This window comes from Amphibalanus amphitrite, unplaced genomic scaffold (assembly GCF_019059575.1).
Source record: "Amphibalanus amphitrite isolate SeventyFive unplaced genomic scaffold, NRLGWU_Aamphi_draft 000030F_arrow, whole genome shotgun sequence".
Lineage (NCBI taxonomy): Eukaryota > Metazoa > Arthropoda > Thecostraca > Balanomorpha > Balanidae > Amphibalanus > Amphibalanus amphitrite.
Window position 1 is genome coordinate 692,959 of NW_024881526.1, and position 20,344 is coordinate 713,302.

Sequence of the window (20,344 nt, forward strand, 5' to 3'; positions counted from 1 at the left end):
TTCCCAAATTCAGCCCAATAATTCACTCACAATCAAGTGAGCTACGTAAATATAAAAGTACGCAAAAGTACGTAAGTTGGATATCGATAAATGTACACGTTCGACATTAGTTGTCATCATTATCTTTTTGCAAAATCATTCAATATTTCAAATAAAAAGATTCCTGTCGTCCTAAAATTGTTTCGTTCCAATGATGGCACGAAAAAAGCATATCAAATATTTTTGTAAAAGTTTAATTATCTTAAAAGTATATTACACGAACGCATCTAAAGTCTCGCAGAACGCGAGACTCTGCGAAAGTTAACGGGTTTTAGTGGTCACGTGACCATACAGGTTATTTTCGTAACTAAAATGGCGCTAACCGTCCCTTGCAAAATTTCAGTATTATTTGCAATCGGTGCATAATGGAGGAAATGGAGACGAGGTTTTGATAAGCAGAGAACTAGGGGAATAAAGCGCTGGCAAGTTAATCTCATGTCAGGTGAGAATATTGAAGCAATTCCGTTGTTTCGAATGCGGCGCAGCTTCTTTGGAATTGTTTGTAGGTAGATGTAGTTTCTTTGCTTTTATAGTTGAATGTTTTTGCATACTTGATTTTGGAAGATTTCATGAACTTTTATGATGCATTGATTGCCTAAGATATAATGTGTCAGTTGTGTGGCCTGTGTCCATGCATGCATTTGAATTTGAGGGTGCTATGCCATCGCTTCATAGAACTCATTTTTAGCAGATTATCCACAACACAGGAATTGATATGATGTGTCTACCACTTTGAAATATCTGCTAAAATTTCATGCATGGTTAATACTGTTCAAGTCAGTTTATTTGCTTGTTAGACGATGATCTGGTGCTGTTGCGTTGTTTTGACAGTTTCATGCCAATGAGCTTTGATGTGAAGTAATCTGATACCTTGATTACTGCAATACCTTTCACCGTTAGCTTTAATGGATGCATCATGATGCATTGCAAGCACTGTTTCATATGAGCTCAACAGTCATCCATTGGTGTAAGCGTCCAGGTGCAATTGCAGCCTAGCTTGAGTTATGTGATAGTCATGATTAAATCAATTTAAATAATTCCAAATATTTTAAAGTATGATTCCTATTTCCTCTTATTTTCAACCCATTTTAAGTTGCTTCACATGCTTTTTTAGTGGCAGGTCATGCCATTATCATTGGTGACACTTATTTTTTGCCTACACTGGAAGTACACATTAATTTTAATGATAGGGTATCTTGTACATTTTTCTTTATATGCAGTTCTTCATAAGCAATATTGCATTCAAATAAGTTATTAAATGAGTCTATATATAATAAATTCATAATTCTCTGTTGTCCTTGTATGATGCATTTCAATTGGTTTTAATTGATTGTGATGATGTTTGACATGTTATGCAATAGGACAGATTGAGATATAACACTTGTAACATGTTATTCTGATCAATCTGTTTTACCTAAATGTTTCCCAGGTGCAGTGACATATGCATATCTGTACCATTTATTAGATTGTGTGCATTTACTTACCATTTGATGCTTGGTGATGGTGAATCATTTTGCAAAAAAAGGTTGGAAATGGTGAAGGTTTTTATTTGTGGCATTATTTTTCTGGAAACGATATTGATGACTTCCATTGTTACCAGAATTGTGGATGTAACTGAAGGTATTTTATTTTTATAGAATGTCTACAACATAACACCAATTGAAACACATTGTTTCAATGTTGCATATTCTAAGTTTTTGGTAGTTTTATGGCCAGTGTTCTAACTTTGGATTTTTATTGGATGTGCCAATGAAAAAAGTACTGTAAAGTGGGGCTATTTGAGACAGTGGGGCTATTTGAGACAGTATTTAATATCGCTATAAAATGAAGAGCGTTTGATTTTTATGTGATATTTTTGCTCAGGAAGGTGTGGAATCGAGCAGTCGCCTCAGCAAAAAATTAAGCATAAATTTAAAACGCTCTTCATTTCATAGCGATTTTAAATACTGTCTCAAATAGCCCCACTGTCTCAAATAGCCCCACCTTACGGTATATAAGATGAGAAAACAAACAGGTACCTAGAGTGCTTTTGCAGAACAGAGACATTGTTATTTTTTATACCAATTGATAAAGCAGAATTTCATGTCAGGATCTTGGCTGGATCTGAAAGAAAGGGTGTGGAATGTGGATGCATCAACTGTAACGTTATGTGCAAACAGGCAAGTCAAAGGATTGTAACACTTTTTCAAAAAAGGAAATAATGCCACTTTTTCTCATTTTTGGGATGAAATTGAAAAAATATTTGCATGTTAGGTTTGATTTTCCACCCAACATTCTGAAAAGTGGATCACTATGTAGGTGACATGCTTGGCCTCATTGACCTCACTCTACTTTCTTCCCATCTAATGTCATCCTATCCAAATGACCATAAATCCTACCATTGACAATGCAAAATTTCAGCCATTCACATGAAGATACTGACTAAAATTTAGGTGACATGAGAAAGAGGTTATCTTTGCTAAGTCAAAAATATATAGCATACACATTGTATGGGTACCTGAGGCTGTCAGTGAGTGTGTAAAACCATTGAAAACTTTTTAAGAAATAAATTTAGCTTGAATGTTTGAATGGATGGATTGACAGAGCCGGAGCCCACGCTAAGCAGAGTTTGCTGCATCGACCTCGACCCCTACTGTTCGATCGCGCCATGCCGCGTAATGGGATAATTTAGATGCCAAAGTTGAACTTGCCTTTCAAAGCCGGACACGGGCTGTCCCACTCAACTGACTTCAACTGGCTGCGGCTGCTCCCACCAACCGCAGACCATCCCCGTCAGGGTTTTCAAATATCGAGCGCCGGAGCGTCTCGAACCTGGGATCTCACTACCGGGAGTCCATGCCAACTGAGCTACAGGACAGGCTGAAATTACGAAGAACTTGAAAATTTGAAAGACACTTTTTGATAATAGCTGTAAATAGTATCAGGTCAGATCATGAAAAGCAATTTGTAACGTTGTGCATGCTGCAGGGCCGCTGAGCTTTGGGTTACATCATCAAAATGTTGGGAACATGCAACCAAATTGGCTGATTGGATGAGGGAATCCTCTTCATCTAACAACAACAAAACTATAATTAGCTATATGAGGAGACCACATGTTTTTGTTTTTTTAGCAATAAAAGTACTCTTGTGATCAGAGAAGTCTTCAAGTAAGATTCAATTTTCGTTACTGATGTTCATCTGTTGGATGATTCAGTGGCCATACCAATGCTGCCCTCTGGGCTGGGAAACATGGTTGGGAAACATTTTCCCATCTAAAACCCAAATATCTGGTGAGGGAACTTGTGGGGCATTGGAAGGTAATGTAAAATGCTACCTGAAGCTCAATCTTCTAAATCGACTGTTGATAAACGCTTATCTTAACCCTAATCTGTAAACAGGTACTAAAAAGTGAAATATTTCAAAGCGGAAAACACGCGTGACGCGAGAGAATGGATCTCATAATGAACCTACAAATGCATCTCACATTTGCCACTGCAGGATGTTTGTGCATTCTTAGAACATGCTCCAGGCTCTACCCCTATGCTTTCAGTAGCTCATTCTGAGATTGTAATTGGGAGTCATTCATTAATGAGTTGACCCATCAACCAATCAACCTCCTTCTTGCTCGTCCTTCTTGCTCGTTATTACACTCACACACTCACTTTTCTGGTGCTTCAGCTTTCTGATAGATTCCGTACCTTAGCAGGGACTGCTGTAGCATTTTTGCTTTTTCAGTTGTGTACCAATAGGGCCAGGCTGTGTGCCTTGCAGGGTGTCGGGAATGTCGTTTTCAGTAATAAAAAAGAGTGGAGAGTTAACAATGGCTGTTAAGATAAATCCTAATGGAATGTATGTGCTGAAGTTTTCCTTCAGGTAGCTTGCAGCAATTTCGGTCAAATATCAATTTCATTCGGAAATGTGGGAAGCAAAATAGCTTCATGTGATAATGCTCTTCACTGAAATTTGTGAATGTTGGAGACATAAATAAATGGCAGTGATTCTAGATTACACGATCACTTAATATTTTTGTAGTGTGATCAATTGATCTTTATTTGTTTGATCTAATGTTTTACCTTGTCAACGGACCATTGTATCGTTAAAATTAACCTTCTTTGGAGGTCGATGAACATCATAAGCAAGCAGGAATAAATCCAAGAATAAATCACCACATTTTATATCAATATCAGGGCGCTATGTGGAAGCGTGTATCTAGCAGAGCGGTATATATGCTGCCCTGTATTTACATGAAATAAAGAAGTTCTTGTAGCATATTTCAAAGATATCATGAATCATGGGACGAGATGCAACATTTAGGATTGTTGCCATCTTGTTGTAGGATTGTTGCCATCTTGCCATCATTCTTTAACAAGATATCGTCTTTGTGGTGTAACAATCCTCTAAAGCTGTTTACTTTTGCTGTGTTCCAGCCCACTGAGCAGCCATGTCTCAGAGGCTGAAGAGGCTTGCTGGGAAGCCTGATGATCCAGGTGAGATAACCTCAGCTTTCCACCTTAGGTCCATTGCAGTGTGAATTGTCGGCATGTGTACTGCACAATAAGTCACATCAATTGCGAATCTTTTAGCTGCAACTTTGCGTTTACATGAAATGGATTTCTATCTAAACTTGTCTGTCTTTATCTCTCGCCTCAATAAGATACGGATGGCTATGTGTCTAATTGCCTGTATGTCTATCCAACCGTCAAGCTGCCCGTCCATTCTAACCGGTGCGTTCGCTCGCGCCCTGCCGTCCACCCGACAGGCCCCATGGGTAAGCGCAAACGTCGGAAACTGAGCGGCTCGGAGGATGCCGACTCGCAGCAGCCGCAGCTGTCGGCTGCCGGCCACGGCTGGACGCCCAAACACCTCGGCGACCTGAAGGCCTACAACAAAAAGGCGGTGGAAAAGCCGGGGGAGGTGAGTACGACTGACCGCCGTGGGGGATGGGGGCGGGACCGCACCCGGTGCGTGGGGAGGGGCGGGGCGGTAACTGTTGCGCCATGCCGTCTGCGGTTAGCTGAACCGCGAGAATGGAAAGCGCCGAACTGCGGACTTGCTATCGCTGGTGATTGAAGGATTATTAACTCGACAAATCGTTTTCTTACTTCGATGTTTTTGGCGACGTCATTTGAATCTTGCGTGTTTGCGTGCTTGGGGATAAGCACATTACTTAATATACGACTTAAGACCTCGTCGTCGACCCGCGTAGCTGACCGCAACCCGGCCCCGCCCACAGCTGATTCGCACGGACCTGATCAGCGCGATGAAGCTGGCCGACTCGGAGTACCTGTCGCCTGACGAGTACCTGGAGATCGCCGACCAGTGGAAGCAGGAGTGGGAGCGCGGCGTCCAGGTGCCCGTCAACCCGGACACGCTGCCGCACCCGCGCGTCAGCTGCGTGCCCGGACCGCCGCAGCGGCTGCATGACTTCAAACTGTGAGTGCCAGCAGATGGACGGGACGCGGGTGCGCTGGGACGCAGAGGAAGGGACGCGAAGAGGGCTCGGAGATTTCTCAGTTCCCGGCGTTGTCCGTTGTAACTGTTGTATACGCCTTATTGTTTCTTGCATCAGCTGTATTGATTTTGCGCTATCCTAGTAATATAACCCGTTTTTTGAAGTCATCTAGAGCTGTTAACATTCTCATTTTTTGCCCGTTTATCTAGTGATACAAAACAATGCATATCCTTTGAATTACGTCATGCGTGCGATGCTAAAAATAGCCACAGCGTCGTAAAGTTTCCTGGATGTCTCTGATAAGTCGCGCGATTGTGTTTGCTTGTGTCGTATCGTATGTTCTGCTTCCGTTGTTCCGCTACCCTGATCCCCTGGACGCTCTTTCTTTGCCTTCCTATGTTGCACTCGTCCATCGTATTTCAATTCCTAACTGGTACCACTAGCCAATGATCACTTACTGCTCAGTGGTCACTAGTCTCGGTCACACGTTACTAGCTAGCTGTGATCCATTCAAACTTTGCGTATCTCCTTAGTGCGTTTCGACATGCTCGAAACCTCTCACACCTCTCCCCGTTCCCGCCAGGCCCAAGAAGCTGGTGCGTGTGACGCACGACGACTCGTCGCCCGAACTGTATCACATGACCAACGCGCCGGCCAAGGCCGAGAAGATGTGTCGCTACGACCTGGACGAGCAGGACTCTATCTGGCTGGGCATCTTCAACGGCGAGCGCGCCCGCATGGGTGAGTGAGGCGGCTGGGAGTCGGGCGGGGACGGGGTGGCGGTCTCTGGGCAGTCTGGTGAGTTATGCGGGTCGGGAACCAGCAGGGACCGGTGGGGGTAAGGGAGGCCGTGTGCGGGACTTGTTTGTCTCACTGGGGGCAGGGGGGTCGGCAGGGACCCGGTATGACCGGCTGTGGCGGCCAGTGCCGCTGGCCAGTGTCGCTAGCGGCCACAGCCGCCCTATGGTAGAGGGTTGTGATTCGCGAAGCTGCATTACCGACGGCCGGAGACCTCTGATACCCTGCGTAGTGTATCGTATGTGGATGTGTCAGCCTGAGTCGTGGGTTAGACGTGAATCAGGCAGTAGATACTTCAGATTGTGTGTGAAGGATCATATGATTCATATAATCGCATTTCCTGACAGGGTGTTGGTGACTTTGATAAGAACAAAATATATGGCGATATGGGACAATGTCCTCCATGACGAACTTATCCAACCGGTACATAGCTTTGCACGAACTGAGTTGGTACCGTTTTCGAGCGCCAAGTTTCAACACTTTCGTCTGGATTGTCCAGCATGGTAATTGCGGCCTAACTTTGCATCAATTTGCCTTATTGAGACCGTCCCAGTTTAGCTTTAGCCACTTGGCTATACCACATTTGTCTTCATTATTTTACGTGCGCCTTCATCAACATCGCTTTTCTCTAAACCGGGCACGTCGCCCCCCGACCGTGCCGGATTTGGCCGCGGCCTTACGGAGCGGGGTCGCTGGCCGGGGAACCCCCCGCGCCCCGCGCCCCGCCCGCCGCTGGGTGCCGGTGGTCCCTTACTAGACGGATCTGAGGCGCCAGATAGGACTTATCAGTCCTGTCCTGAGAAGCCTTAACAGAAGGAATCCACTGCCATCGGCGTATAACTTTATCATCGTGAATGTGGCTGTGGCAGCTTGTTGCATCATTCGATGTCTGTATATGTTGCGTCAGTTGTTTTTTTATTGTATTTCCTCAGTCCCTCGATAAGCTACTGCAGCTGCCTTCTTACGTCAGCCAAGCTTTTCTCGACCTTTTCGAACCATTTACGCTCATCAATAATGTAACTTATATCGACTAAGTTTCATCACTGTTGGTATTCCTTCTTGTTAACACAATGTATTTATTAGAAGCATGATTTGTCCTAATCTGCTATAGAATTAGTCATGTCTCAACACATCCGTGCCATGACAGTGATCGTACGTCCACTGGCCGCGGCGCGGTTCTCTCTGCCCCCTCCCCCGCCTCAGCGATCTGGCGACTTTCTCCGGTCCGTTTGGACGCCTGTGTGGGTGTACGTCTGTGACCGGAGCGCCGTCCTTGTCCGCAGGCCTGCCTGCCGTCTCCGACCTGGAGCTGGAGAGGGCCATCGAGGAACTGGAGCGCCAGTGCTGGAACCGGCTCCAGACTATCGTCAAGACGCAGGAGTGCCTCAGCATCGAGTTCGACGAGAGCGTCGTCTGCGACGTCTGTCGACAGGTGGGGTCTTCGTCAACACCTGTTAACTACGCACTGTGGCTTACACACCGTGGGCCAAGGTGTGGGGTTGGGCTGGTATTGGATAGTAGAACTGGGAAGCGGGGAGTGCCGAGCGAATCGCGTGGGGACGGGGTGGTATTGGATAGACCGGGTTAGCGGGGGAGTACCGAGTGAATCGCGTGGGGACGGGGTGGTATTGGATAGACCGGGTTAGCGGGGAAGTGCTGAGTGAACCGTGTGGGGACTGGGTGGTATTGGATAGTAGAACTGGGGAGCGGGGTTCGCCGAGCGAATCGCGTGGGACGGGGTGGTATTGGATAGTAGAACTGGGAAGCGGGGAGTGCCGAGCGAATCGCGTGGGGACGGGGTGGTATTGGATAGACCGGGTTAGTGGGGGAGTGCCGAGCCGGCTGAGAAAGATGGGGTGGAGACTGGCTCACTAAGTGGAGTGGCACTATCATGGCGGCGGTGCCATTCATTACACTCTCGCCGTCTCCGGGCCGTCCGCCCGCCCGCAAACTGCCGGGACGATGAGCCGTTCCACTCTGCCGCCGCCGCCGCCGCCTGACGGCGTGCCAGGTGCGCTGTCGACGAGCGTTGCGTCACAGGACGCCGGTTACGGACCCACGGGTAAACTCGGATCGTCTCCGCCGGGAGGCAGAGCTCAGAATCATATCAATTGGCTGGGCGGTACGGAGCTGATGGGTTGCGGATGACAGCTGTACCGAGTTTGGTTGGCGTCGTTTGATTCCCCCGGGGGAGCACTGGTGTGAGGAAGGTAGTGAGGTCACGGGGACCATTCCGCTGTTCAAAACGACTTATCACTATGACTCTATTCTACACGTCCAGCTGTTGACAATTACAATTTTGACATTTTGTCTTGCTTGCCGTAAACATGCTTTGTCTCGCGTCTTTTCTTGAATCACGTCGTACCTCAACCCTAACCTTCACGTATGACATTGATTGGATGCCACGGTTGCTGGGCAATAAATTGGCATCAGCTCAAAACATAGCCGGCCAGTGATTTGTACACAGCTGATGCCAGTTGACAGCGCGCCTCCCTAACCCGTCTACCCAGTACCCCACGCCATCTGCCAACTGTTCTTGCCCTACAGCTCTCCTCCATTTGACTATTGCCACGTTTTATCCATCTACAGTTCCCAATCAACTGACCCGTTCCCCGTCCTATCCGCAGATAGCCGCCCCTGCTCGGCAGCCCCTCCTCCCTCTTACCCGCGCCCCCAGTCGCTAACCGTTGCCCTGTGCTCCACCGCCAGCCCGACTCTGAGGAGGAGAACGAGATGGTGTTCTGCGACAAGTGCAACATCTGCGTCCACCAGATGTGCTACGGCATCACCAGCATCCCGGACGGCTCGTGGCTCTGCAAGACCTGCGCGCTCGGCATCAAGCCAGAGTGTGTGCTCTGCCCCAACAAAGGTACGGTGATCGGCTGTGTATGGGCAGTTCTTGGGGATGTGTGAAATTTATTGGAGCATGATGACCATCTCACGCGAGTCATACGGCACACGAATCACGCGAGGTGGTATCGGCCGAAGTGTTGTAAGTTGTGACTTGATATCAAGACAATAGTTCAATTAGATAGGTACTCAATATTGGTTTGCATTGGGTTGCTGGATTTACAATTGTGATTATTTTGATTTCCTCGATACTTCTTTAAAATAGTTGCCCGCGAGCTGGGCTGTTTCTCACTAAACTCTGCCGTGTACTTTTCCGTAGCTATTGTGACCATATGCCTTCTGCTTATTTGTTTATGGATGTTTGCTAGTTTTTTTTTTTTGCCAGATGCCCGACTCGCACTTCGAACATTTCGCTATGTTTCTCCACCATCCTGATGTGTGTCATATGACTCGCGTGAAGTGATGTGTGCCATGACGTGCCGAGGCCTGTCGTATGTTATTGTTAGTATAACGTGTCGATGCTTGTCTCGCAGGCGGCGCCATGAAGAGCACCCGTTCGGGCCACAAGTGGGCGCACGTCAGCTGCGCCCTCTGGATCCCCGAGGTCAGCATCGGCGACGTTGAGAAAATGGAGCCTGTCACCAAGATCTCCAACATCTCGGTCAGTCGCGCGGAGGGACGGTGGGGATGGGCAGGGCGGGACAGTGGGTCACGTGTACTGGTCCTTTTTTCCAGTGCAAAGCTGTTACAGCCACTGATACCAAAGTCAACGCACACTGCACAGTGACCACTACTTACTCGCAGACGGAAATATTTGTGTATAGTGATAAATTACATCTTATTGAATTACATAATAACGATTTTATCCGGTCGAAAACGATGCTAAAACATCAGGGTCGTGTAAGGCACGTCCTGATACTCGGATTAGCTTGGACTCATTCTGTAATTCTTGTTTGGCTCTTGACACTCAATGCACATCGCGCTTAAGAAGTCTGAAGTTTCTCCTCGAACCACTAAATCTATTTCTTATGCAACGGGGCAGATTGTCGTATGGAATGCCAAACTCGAAATACGGATCAATTATTGCAAAGGTACGGTGTTGCTCGGCTGAATATCCCGTGATCCGTGGCCCGTAGTACCGCCACCATAATGCACTGACAGCTCCAAAACTTAGCTAAAAGCTCTGCGTCTCAACCTCGCCACCGCAGTCACAGTTCTGTGCGTCTCCTCAGGCGCGTCGGTGGGCACTGCTCTGCGTGCTCTGCAAGCAGAAGGTCGGCGCGTGCATCCAGTGCTCGGTCAAGTCCTGCAAGACGGCCTACCACGTCACCTGCGCGTTCAAGCACAACCTGAAGATGAAGCCGGTCGAGGACGAGAGTGACGACGATGAGATTAAGTTGAAGGTGAGCCACTCTGTCTTCATGCTTGGCGTGGAAGGGATAGTGGGGACTGGGGAGTGATTACTGATGTTCTATCGGTATGCCTGGCTGCCCCGGGTAGGTGGTCAATGGCATGGGCATTTGTTATGTAATTGGCTATTGACTTTTAATTGGTATTTGGCATTTGCTTTGTTTTGGGCAACAACATTTTAACGATGTCTGTTTTACATTTAACCGACGTCCCCGCCTCGTGTGTCTTCCCTCAGTCGTACTGTCCGAAGCACAGTAAGAACGAGAAGCTCTCCGGCGAGTCTGACTCGGACGGAGAGATGCGCCGGGCCGACCCGGACTCGGAGGCGCAGCGGCGCACCAGGAAACAAAAGTACGTCAGCGCTTACTTAAACCCCTTTCCAGCAGATTTTGGTATGTCGAGTGAAGTTTCAAACGTCTTTCGTCATGTCTGCTACGTCGTAGGCTTCTTTTCGCCGACATGTGTTTTATTGATCAACATGACATAATGACAAGTTAATCGCGTCACACAAGTTAATCGCCTCGCTTCAACTTTCAGTGTGCAGAACCGTTGCCCTGTTACACGGGTGTGACACGGGTGGCTGTATTTTGTGGCACTAACTGCAGCGCTGCTGCACGTGCCCCGCCAGTGGCCTGTCAGTCACCCGCCGTCTCGAGGCCCCTATGTGGCCGTCCGCTGACCGTATGTACCGTATCCGTGTGTGTCTTGCCCGGCGCCGCAGGCTGCAGCAAATCGAGGCCGAGTTCTACAAGCACGTGGACCTGAGGGGCGCCGCCGCCTCCTGCGGGCTGCCCACCGAGGCGCTGGACTTCATCTACAACTACTGGAAGCTCAAGCGGAAGGTAGGCTTTCGGGGCCAACACGGGACTGATGCGTTTTATTTATGTATTTGGTACCGGATGGGTACTTCAGTGTCGGGCCGTCCAGCGTCTCTACATTTACGTCATGCCTATGGGGAGCACATTTTTTACAGGCATTGTGCACCTTCTTGAACCATACTTATGTAGTCATTCGGTAAACTGCAATTTGTGCATCAGGGCACACTTTGTATCATGTAATTCGACCAACTTAACGCGGCTGCTGTATTACCGGTAGCGTCAGTTTTCTGGTTTCCGTCCCACCCGCTAACCCGGCTATGTCACCGATGCGACAGTCGTGCAACAACAAGGCGCTGCTGACACCCAATACGGACGAGATCGATCTGCGCACAGAGCAGCAGCAGCAGGACCTCGAGAAGATCAAACAGTTTGTCCATATCAGACAGAACCTGGAGAAGGTAGGTCACTCTAGCGAGCGCCGCACCCCGACGGGCCGGTGGCAGCGGCCCCTGACGGCCCAGATGAGGCTGCTGTCGGGATACTGTGTGTGGTTTGTCGATTATGTGTGTTTGCAGAGGGTTTGTTGTTGCTTGTTTTTAGGGGGTTCCTTATTGTCGGCAGTCGTTCAGTAAATTTTAACTGTAACGAAAAGTGTTGCGTGTTGGCGTTCGACGATGGTTGGTGCGCGGGTAAGTGCTCCATCCGCCTGCTGTGGCGTGCCCCCGCCTATATTCGATCTCTGGTGAACGCCCTTTGTCTGCCGTCAGGTCCGAAATCTGTGCTACATGGTGACCAAGCGGCAGAAGCAGTGCCGAAACTACTTCCGGCTGCGCGAGCAGACGTTCCTGCAGCAGGAGGCAGTGCTGCGCGACTCGGGCACGCGCCTCTCGGCCGAGGAGCGACGCGCCGTGCTGGCCGCCAACCACGTCGGCTCGAACGTGTACGACCGGCACTACTCGCACGCGGGCGCCAGCCTGTACAGCCAGCCGCTGGAGCAGCTGCTCGACCTGATCCGCGGCAAGGGCGGCGTGCCGCGCTCGGGCCCCAACGGCGCCGTGCGCCGTCCGGGCGCCGCCGACCCGTACCGGCGCACCTACGTGAACGGCGCCGAGCAGCGGCGCGACCGTCTGGCCACCAGCAGCTGCACCAGCGAGTCGGACGGCGGCAGCAGGAGCCGCGAGCGGCGCTCGGCCCGCTCCGGCTCCAGCACCGAGCGAGAGCGGCGCCGACCGGTGAGTGGGGCCACGGCGGGCACCGCCAGCCAGCGGCCCACCAAGAGTGATCTCTTCGGTGACACGAGTGAGAGTGACGCGGCGGCGAGCGTGGACAAACACCGGCGACCGGGCCGGCACAAGGCGCCGCCGCCGCCGGCGCGCGCCAACAAGGCGGCCGACAGTAGTGACGACGACGTGCCGCTGGCGCACGAGAGCGCAGCGCGACGCGGCCGCGGCCGCGGGCGCCGGACCCGAGCGGCGGGCGGCGCGCGGGCGCCCGGTGCCAGTGACGATGTGACGAGTGATTCGGACTCGCGAGTGCCGTCGGCAGCGGCCGTCACCAAGGGCAAAAACATTTACACCGACAGTGAGTCGGAGGGTGACGAGCGGCGCCGATCTACATCGCCCGTCAGTGCAATTCGTACCAAAGCGGCGCTCAAGGCGTTCACGGCGGTCAAGGCGGAGGCGGAGGAGACGCCGGCGGCCGCCAGTGGCGGAAAGCGGCGCGGTCGCAAGAAGAAGTCCGACGTGGAGTCGGCGACTGAGGCGGGCGGCGGCCGGAACAAGACGCCCATCCCCGACCTCAGTCTGATCGTGCCGCCGCGGCAGGCGATGCTGGACGCCAACAAACGCATCGCCGGACAGAAGCCAGCCGACGGCTCTGCGGCGGCGCTGGCGGCGGCGGGGGCTCCGGCCCCGCCGCCGCCGACCGCGCCTGAGCCGATCACGCCTCAGAAGCGGGGTCGCGGTCGGCCGCGCAAGTCTCCCGAGGGCCGGGCGGCGTCCAAGTCGCCGCGAGTGGGCGTGCCGGGCCGGGAGCCGCAGCGCGCCGCGCAGCCGGAGCCCGAGGACGAGGGCGCCGGCAACGAGGCGGTGGCGCGTGATACTCGACTGCGGCGGCCGGAAAAGCCGCCCTTTCGAGCTGGAGGGCGGTCGGGGCATAATAGCAAATCTACTCCGTCGCACGCAGTTGCGGCGACCGCTGAAGATGCCGCTGCTGGACCGCCCTCGGTTCCGCAACAGCAGCGGCCAAGGAGTGCTGGCTCATCCGGCTCCAGCAGTAGCAGCAGCAGCAGCAGCGGCTCCAGCAGCAGCAGCAGCGGCAGCAGCAGCTCCAGCAGCAGCAGCAGCAGTGGCAGCGGCAGCAGCTCTGACAGCGCCGACTCCGACGCTGAGGGCGCCGCCCAGTCGGCGGCTGCTGCGCGAGGTGAACGCGGCGCGACTGGGCGAGCGCGAGCTGTCGCTGACGGTGCGCGCGCCGCCGCCGCCACCACCGCGGCGGCCGGACCCGCAGCGCCGACGCGCCGACGCGCGTCGATTGGAGGAGCAGGAGAATCGAGCCAAGACACGCAGCAGCCAACAGCCAAGGAAGCTGCGCTCAGCGGACAGCGCAGTCCGCGTGCCGCCGAAACGGTGAGGAAGGCGCGTCCAATGCCACTCAGTCGGAAGAAAGCGCTGGGGCTTGAGGGGCTCGACTCTGGCGGCGGGCGTGACGTCCCGGCCGAAACGCCTCGCCAAGCCTCGCGAGAGGCGGCCGCGGCCAAACCGCTCAAAGGCTCCATCGACAGTATCCTCAGCGAACGGTCGGCGGTCAAAACCGAGTCAACAGGCGGGTACAAGGCTGCCGAGGAGGCTCGCTCGGAGCGACTCGAAGATACCGCCGACGAGCCCGCACCGGCGGCAGCGGCGGCGGCGCCGGCCTCTCGACGAGCCTCGACGGCCGTCGATGCCGACTCGGAGGTGCTGCCCGCGCAGCCCTCGTCTATCTTCTCACCGCCAAGGCTGAACGCCGGCGACCCCATCTTCGAGTTCGAGACGGAGCTGTTCAGCGGCCAGAAGACGGCGGCCGCAGCGCCGCCCGCCTCCTCCGCGGCGCCGGTCTCCACGGCCGCGCCCGCGGCGGTTACCACCACCAGCGCGGTCTCCGAGCAGCTGGCGGCGCCGACCGCTCGGCCGATGCCGTCCATGTTCTCGCCGCCGCGGCGGCCGAGCACCTCTGGCGACTCGGCGATCGAGCCGGAGATTGTGGACCAGAAGCCGCCGGCGGTCTCCCGGCCGGCGCCGCGCGCGCCGGTTATCATGGAGACCAAGGAGGAGAGCCAGCAGGTGACGATGGACCTGGTGGAGAAGCTGCGCCTGCAGTACGCCCAGCAGGGCCCCGACGAGCGGCCAGAGGAGAAACCGGCCGCCGCCAAGACACCGAGCACGCCGAGCCGCGGCGGGCCCGGCGACACTCCGACGCACGGCGAGCCGTCCAAGTGGCGGCCGCTGGCGTCTGCGGCCGAGTCGGAGCCGCCGGCTGAGCGGCCCGTCGAGCCCAGCCCGACGGCGGCCGTCAGCAGCCTGCCCGGCAAGCCGCCCCCGCCTCCGGCGCCGGCGGCCGCGCACGCTCCGCCGCGCCGCTCCGCCAGCGGCGAGCACCGCCCGGTGGCTGGCGTCGAGTGGCCGCTGGAGCCGCCGCTCAAGTCGCCGCCGCTGCAGGCCGAGCAGCCGCCGGTGCCGCCGCGCAAACGGCAGGCGTCGCGGCCGGAGCCGGCAGCGGCGCGCTACGCGGCGGCCCCGGAGCGGCCCGGCTTCCCGTCGCCGCCGTGCAGCGCGGCCGGCCTGCTGCCGCCGCCGCGCGGCCTCGGATCCGTCAGCGTGCGCACACCGGCCAGCATCAACGCCGCCAACCCGATGCCGTCGCCGTACGGCCAGTTCACCGACATCATGCAGATGCAGCACATGATGATGATGCAGCAGATGCTGCCGGAGGGCCAGCTGCGCGAGCTGATTCAGATGCAGCAGTGGCCGGAGCTGTTCCAGATGCAGCAGCAGCAGTACCTGATGCAGCAGCAGGACGCCGAGGCGGACCTGAAGCGGCGCAAGGAGGCTGAGATGCAGGAGCTGCGGAAACAGGCGGAGCGACACAGTCGGCAGGAGGAGGCCAGGAAAGAGGCCGAGGAGCGGCGCCGGCGCAGCGAGGAGGACCGCCGCCGCCGCGAGGAGGAGGAGCGGCTCGCGCGAGAGGAAGAGGAGCGACGCTGCTACGAGGAGGACCTGCGGCGGAGGAAGGAAGAGGAAGACCGCCGCCGGAGAGAGGAGGAAGAGCGGCTGGCGCGTGAGGAGGAGGAGCGGCGCCGGTTTGAGGAAGAGCTCCGCCGACGCAAAGAAGAGGAGGAGCGGAGGATGCGTGAGGAGGAGGAGCGGCGCAGGCGCGAGGAGGAGGAGCGGCGCAGGCGCGAGGAAGAGGAGCGCCGGCGGCGTGAGGAAGAGGAGGAGAAGCGGATGCGGGAGCTGCAGGAGATGATTAAGCGCCGCCGGGAGGAGGAGCGTGTGGCCGCGTTCATGGCCGAGCAGGAGGCGGAGCTGCGCCGCTCGCTGGCGCCGCCGCCTCCCCGTGCCCCTCCCCCGCCGCCCGCCGAGAAGCCGGCCGAGCGCGTCAAGGAACCGCACCGTCCGCCCATGTCGGCGGCCGACCTGGACCAGTGCCGGCTGCAGGCGCTCAATGCGCTCATCACGGGCCAGCAGGAGCAGCAGCCGCCGCCGCCGGCGTCCGTCCACCAGCCGGTGTCCATGCACCAGCAGCACCCCTCCGTGTCCCTGCAGCAGCCGGCGGCGCCACCCTCCCACCATCCTCAGCCGCCGCTGGCCGCGGTCTCCCTCCACCAGCCGCAGCAGCCGGCGCCCGTGTCCCTTCATCAGCAGCAGCCCACTCCCGTGTCCCTTCATCATCATCAGCAGCCCACCCCTGTGTCCCTCCACCAGCAGCGGCAGCTGCCGCCCACGTCCCTCCACCAGCAGCCGGCCGTGTCCCTCCACCAGACGGCCCCGCCGGTGTCGGCGCACCAGCCACTTCCAGTACAATCGCAGCCGCCGCCGCAGGAGGCCGCCGCCGACGTGCAGGCGCCCAAGTCCCGGCTGCAGAGCCAGCCGTCGGCGCAGGAGCTGGTCTCCGAGTTCCCGCGCGTGGGGCCAGCGCCGGAGCCGATCGGCGCCGAGCAGCCACCGGCCGCTTCCACCCCGTCACTGCCGCCGCCGGCGGCCGCCGAGCCGGCCGCGCCGGCACCGCCGCCAGAGGCCGAGCCGGCGCCCGTCCGATCCCGGGGCCGGCGAGAGTCCAGTCTCAAGGCCAGCATGCAGATTCACAAGATGCAGTCATCAGACGCCGGCGAAAACGACGCGGACTCGGAGGCAGCGACCCCGGCGCGGCGGGCCTCCGCGGCTCGTCACGTCTCGCCGGGAAAAAGTCCGCGCGCCTCCGAGAGCAAGCCGTCGGGTCGTGGCCGGCGCGGCGGCAAATCGGCGGCCACTCAGGCGGTGTACGGCCGTGGTCGTGGTCGGGGACGGGGCCGGGGTCGCGGTCGAGGTGCGGCTGCGTCCCGTACCCCCGCGGTACCCTTCTGCCCCAAGCCGCAGGTGCCCAACGACCTGGCCGGCACCGTGTACGACTTCGACGACGACGAGCTGGACGACCTGCCCAAGACGCCGCACGGCCGCATGCGTCCGATCCGGGAGAGGTTCCAGAGCACGGACGTCGGCTCAGACAGGGCCGGCTCGGTCATGTCTGAGCTGGCCGACGACGCGTCCAGTCAGTCGTCGCTGCCGCCGGCGGCGCCGATGCCGCAGGTGCTGCCCACGCTGACGCAGCCGGGCGCCTCCGAGACCAGCATGGAGTCGGTGGCCACGCCGCCGACGCTGCACGAGGCTACCGCTGAGGCCGAGACCGAGCCGGACGCGGAGACCAGCGCGCCGGCGGCCGAGGCGCCCAGCGTGACGGACGCGCCGCCCGAACTGCCCGTGGCAGCGCCCATCGAAAGCGTCTGCGACGAGCGGAACCAGCTCAAGCTGAAGATCAAGGGCCCGTTCCTGAACCCGAGCTACAACGTGCAGCCGGCGGCGGCGGCGCCCGAGTCGGCGCCGGCCGCGGCCGCCTCGGCAGCCGCTGTGGCGGTCAACTCCAACCTGCGCAAACGCAAGAAGGAGCTGATTCGGCAGTACGTCAACAGCACGGAGACGGTGGAGCCGGCGCCGCCCGCACCGCCTCAGGAGGACAGCGCGCCGGTCGGCCAGCGCTTCGTCTGCCCCAAGGCAGTCAAATCTGTGAGCAGCGCGCCCACCCGGGACGACTACCGCGGCCCGGCCGCCGGCCGGGAGGAGGGCGCGGCCTCCGGCGCCGCGCTGCTGCCCAAGCGGCGCGGACGGCAAGCCCGCGAGCAGGCCGCCGCCGCCTCCCAGGAGGCCTCGCCCAACATACTGCGCATCAGCTTCGGAAAGGACGGCCGTGGCAACGAGGTCAAGCCGCCCAAGAAGCGGCCTGGCGAGCTGGCACAGCCGGCCGGCGAGCTCTCCGTCTTCGAAAAGATCCGGCAAGATAACCTGCAATACGGTGATCAAATGCTAGCCAGCTTTGATCAAGAGCCTCCTCCACACAAAAAGGGCAAAAAGAAGAAGAAAAAGAAGGAGAAGGACAAAGATAAGGACAAGGATCGAGATAAGGAGAAGAAGAAAAAGGACAAGTCTCACAAACACTCCAAAGTACAAATTATCAATAACGATACTGCCGCGGCGCCCAAGCTGATAATCAAGCTGGGCGGTCGCAAATTGGGCGAGTCTCCGCCGGCGCCCGCGGAGCTCGGTGAGACGCCTCCGCCGCCGCTGTCGCAGCCGACGCCGCCGCCCAGCGACGAGAACGGCGGCGGCGGCCCCAAGGACCTGGTGGTGAAGATAAAGACGCAGCCGGCTGGCGGCGGCGAGCCGGGTCGCCTGCAGCCGCTGAAACTGATGCTGTCGCGGCGCGGCGCGGCGCTGGCGGCGGCCGCCACGCCGCCCCCGCCCACGCTCACGCCCGAAGTGGGCGGCGATCTGGGCGGCGACGGCTGCGACGTCAGGTAGCGTCGGCTTGTGCCGCCGCCGCCGCCAGCCTGACCGGTACAAAGGGTCGGCGCGCCGCCGGCCGCCGCCGCCGCCGCCGCTGCCCGCAAGTGATGTGATACTCGCGCGGTCGGGCCGCGGCCCGCAGTAGCCTCACGCACAGCCTCCGCCCGCCGCCGGCCGCCGTCTATTTTGTGATATGCGCCTCAATGTGCGTTGAGTGTGTTGTTTTAGAATTTATCATGCCGAGCGTTAGTGCGTCTGTATGTGTGACTGTGCTGTGTGTGTCTGTGTGCGTGGGAGGGTGGGTGTCAGTGCCGGTCGTGCGGGCGGCCCCAATAAGTGCTCCGTCAGGACGGCTCGGCCTCTGGCCGCGCCCGCCGGACATTCCTGTGTTCCCGAGCGCGGAGTCGCCGGATCGGTTGTCGCCGCGCGCGCTGACGCTGTGCCTCTGTCTCCCGTGCCAGCCTCCTGCCTCCGCTCCTGACTGCCGCGCGATGGCCTCCTGCCGTCCCAGCCCTGACCTGACCCTAGTCACCGTCTCCGCCGCCGCGGCCGTCACCGCCGCCGCCGCCGCCAGCCACCATCACACCAGGTACGGAGCCGCACCGGCCGCCGGTCGGTGCGGCGCCCCCTTCTCTGTCTGTCCTCTCTCTCTTCCTCCTCTGTCGCCGGGCCACGGGTATTGTTTTAGCTGGCCGGGTGCGCCGTGACGCGAGCGGCCGACCGCCGGCCGCCGCAGGCACCGGCGCTGAGACGACTGACAGGCATTATAGTGGCCGGAGCGGCGCGCGAGGGGTGCCCGCCCTCCGCGCAGCCGCTCTGAAAGAGCTAGGCTAGCAATGGGAGGTTAGAGTAGCGCTGCGCAGAGGGGCTGATATCGACTGGAGTAGCATTTCTCGCCAGAGGAATCCGTTGTTACATTTGCGGTGGATAATTGTTCGAGGCTCATGATTGGGTTGAACCCAGTCGTTGGCCGCTTTTACTAGTTCAAAGTGAATGGATATTACGTATTTGAGCTGTTCTGCCTGATACGGTTTTTCATTGTTGCGATTTAAATTTGAACCGACCATTGTCGATAGATCCATAATCAAACAATTGTGATTTGAATTTCCGTCTTATCAACTTGTAAATGTTTTATATCCGATCAGCTGTTCAGATTTTACCCAAATTAGTCACGTTTTCTATTTCATTGATTGGTTTTGGAGTTGCTCTCCCGTGTATCGGGACGTTCGTTTTTATTATCAATTGAAGTGGTCTATCTGGTCTTTCGTTCCGAGTCGTGACGGGATCGGTGCCTGGTCCGTGTCCACCGTTCAAACGCTGTTCAAATTGGCGCTCGGACCCCGCCCTCTCCTGTCCCGCCCCTACCCGGTCGGCTCCGCCCGCCGGCCGGGGCCGCCTAGTTATAAGAGAGCTTTACTGGGGGCGCAGCGGCCGCCGTGCGCGCTAGCCGCCGCGTCCGGCCGGCCGGGTCATGTGGTGCGCGCGCGGCGTGAGAGAGGGTGCGCGCCGCCGGCGTGCCGCTTTACTAAGCACGGCTACATGTGATCTCGGAAGGCGGCTGCCGCGGGCGGGCCGCGCCGAGAGAGCGCCAGCGGGTGACCGAGAGAGCGTGCGAGAGCGTGTGGGGCGACTGGCGGCCGCGGCGGCCCCGAGCCGGCCCCGCCCGGGCCGCGCGCGGCCGCCCGTAGACTCTAGTAACTTAATGTTAGCGCGAATCATGCCGATCGGTAGGTTTTTGTATTTGTGTCATATTTTTGTATTGTGTGTACATAATTTTTCTTTCGTATTTATTGTGAATCTATTGAACTGTTACCTGGCCATACCAAGATGGTTGAATATTGTACATATTGTAAGTGACATTTGGCATGCTGTACATAGCATCGACTGTTAATTATGGCAATTTAATAAATATACCTCGTACTGAT

The 20,344-nt window shown here is 56.7% G+C and overlaps 1 protein-coding gene across 1 annotated transcript; it reads left to right on the forward strand.

The window, feature by feature from the left end:
- Positions 1 to 327: 327 nt before the first annotated feature.
- LOC122366802 (PHD finger protein rhinoceros-like) lies at positions 328 to 20,344 on the forward strand. Its single transcript, XM_043339401.1, has 13 exons — positions 328 to 481; positions 4,446 to 4,505; positions 4,778 to 4,932; positions 5,252 to 5,451; positions 6,054 to 6,211; positions 7,552 to 7,700; positions 8,978 to 9,137; positions 9,652 to 9,779; positions 10,351 to 10,521; positions 10,764 to 10,879; positions 11,250 to 11,370; positions 11,682 to 11,804; positions 12,114 to 20,344. Exons 2-13 carry the CDS (start codon positions 4,460 to 4,462, stop codon positions 18,432 to 18,434), a joined length of 7,848 nt encoding a protein of 2,615 aa, XP_043195336.1. The 5' UTR covers positions 328 to 481; positions 4,446 to 4,459; the 3' UTR covers positions 18,435 to 20,344.